General features: G+C 42.4%; 1 protein-coding gene across 1 annotated transcript; it reads left to right on the forward strand.

Moving 5' to 3' along the window:
• The first annotated feature begins 214 nt into the window (after positions 1-214).
• LOC143574213 (uncharacterized) lies at positions 215-697 on the forward strand. The gene has a single exon (XM_077058886.1). It carries the CDS (start codon positions 215-217, stop codon positions 695-697), a length of 483 nt encoding a protein of 160 aa, XP_076915001.1.
• Positions 698-904: the final 207 nt, after the last annotated feature.

A 904-nucleotide genomic window follows, 5' to 3' on the forward strand; every position in this document is an offset into this window, starting at 1 on the left:
TAATTACATGTGTATTTATTGTAATTGATTGTGATTATCTATATCCTAAAATAAAGGATATACCTTGTATTATATAAAGAATGTGAAATCAATAGAAAAGGGCACGATTTACATTCTATCATGGTATCACGAGTCTAGTGTGCCAAACCCTAGCCTATACTCTTGCCGTCACCTCTATATTCCCCTAGCCTATATTCTAATTCCTCGTACAATCATGACAAACACTACAACACCACCTTCAATTACCCTTGAATCCAAAATTCATCCGGCAACCACGGTTTCTAATATCAAGAACTATGTTCCCATTATATTAGAAATCGAATCATCTCAATACGCATCATGGGCGACCTTGTTTACCATCCATTGCAAGGCGTTCTTGGTGCACGACCACATATCCCCTAGACCCAAAGAATCCGCATCATCTTCCCCACCCACTGATGATTGGGATCGTCTTGATGCCATTGTTCTACAATGGCTTTACAGTACGATTTCCAGTGATCTTCTTCACACAATCATTGACAAAACCGATACCGCTTATGCAGCCTGGAAGGCTATCGAAGATCTCTTTCAGGACAACCAAGCCTCTCGTGCAATCCATCTCATGAACCAGTTTTCCAACACTTGCCTCGATGCCTTCCCGAATGGCTTAGCATACTGTCAAGAAATCAAGTTGCTTGCCGATCAACTGCCAATGTGAAGGCCCCTGTGGACAGCAACAGATTAGTCCTCTAGTTAATCGCTGGATTAAATGAACAATATGAAGGGATCGCTACAATTTTAACCAATATGAAACCCCTACCTTTACGTCGCTAGATCCAAAATCATCGAAGTCGAGACTCGGAAGGCTGACCACGCCTTACAGTCATCAAAGGCGACATCCTCGGATCTCTCTGCCACAACCGGA

Source organism: Bidens hawaiensis, unplaced genomic scaffold (assembly GCF_021521415.1).
Source record: "Bidens hawaiensis isolate Kalapana, Puna unplaced genomic scaffold, B.hawaiensis_p1.1 tig00026860_1, whole genome shotgun sequence".
Classification (NCBI taxonomy): domain Eukaryota; kingdom Viridiplantae; phylum Streptophyta; class Magnoliopsida; order Asterales; family Asteraceae; genus Bidens; species Bidens hawaiensis.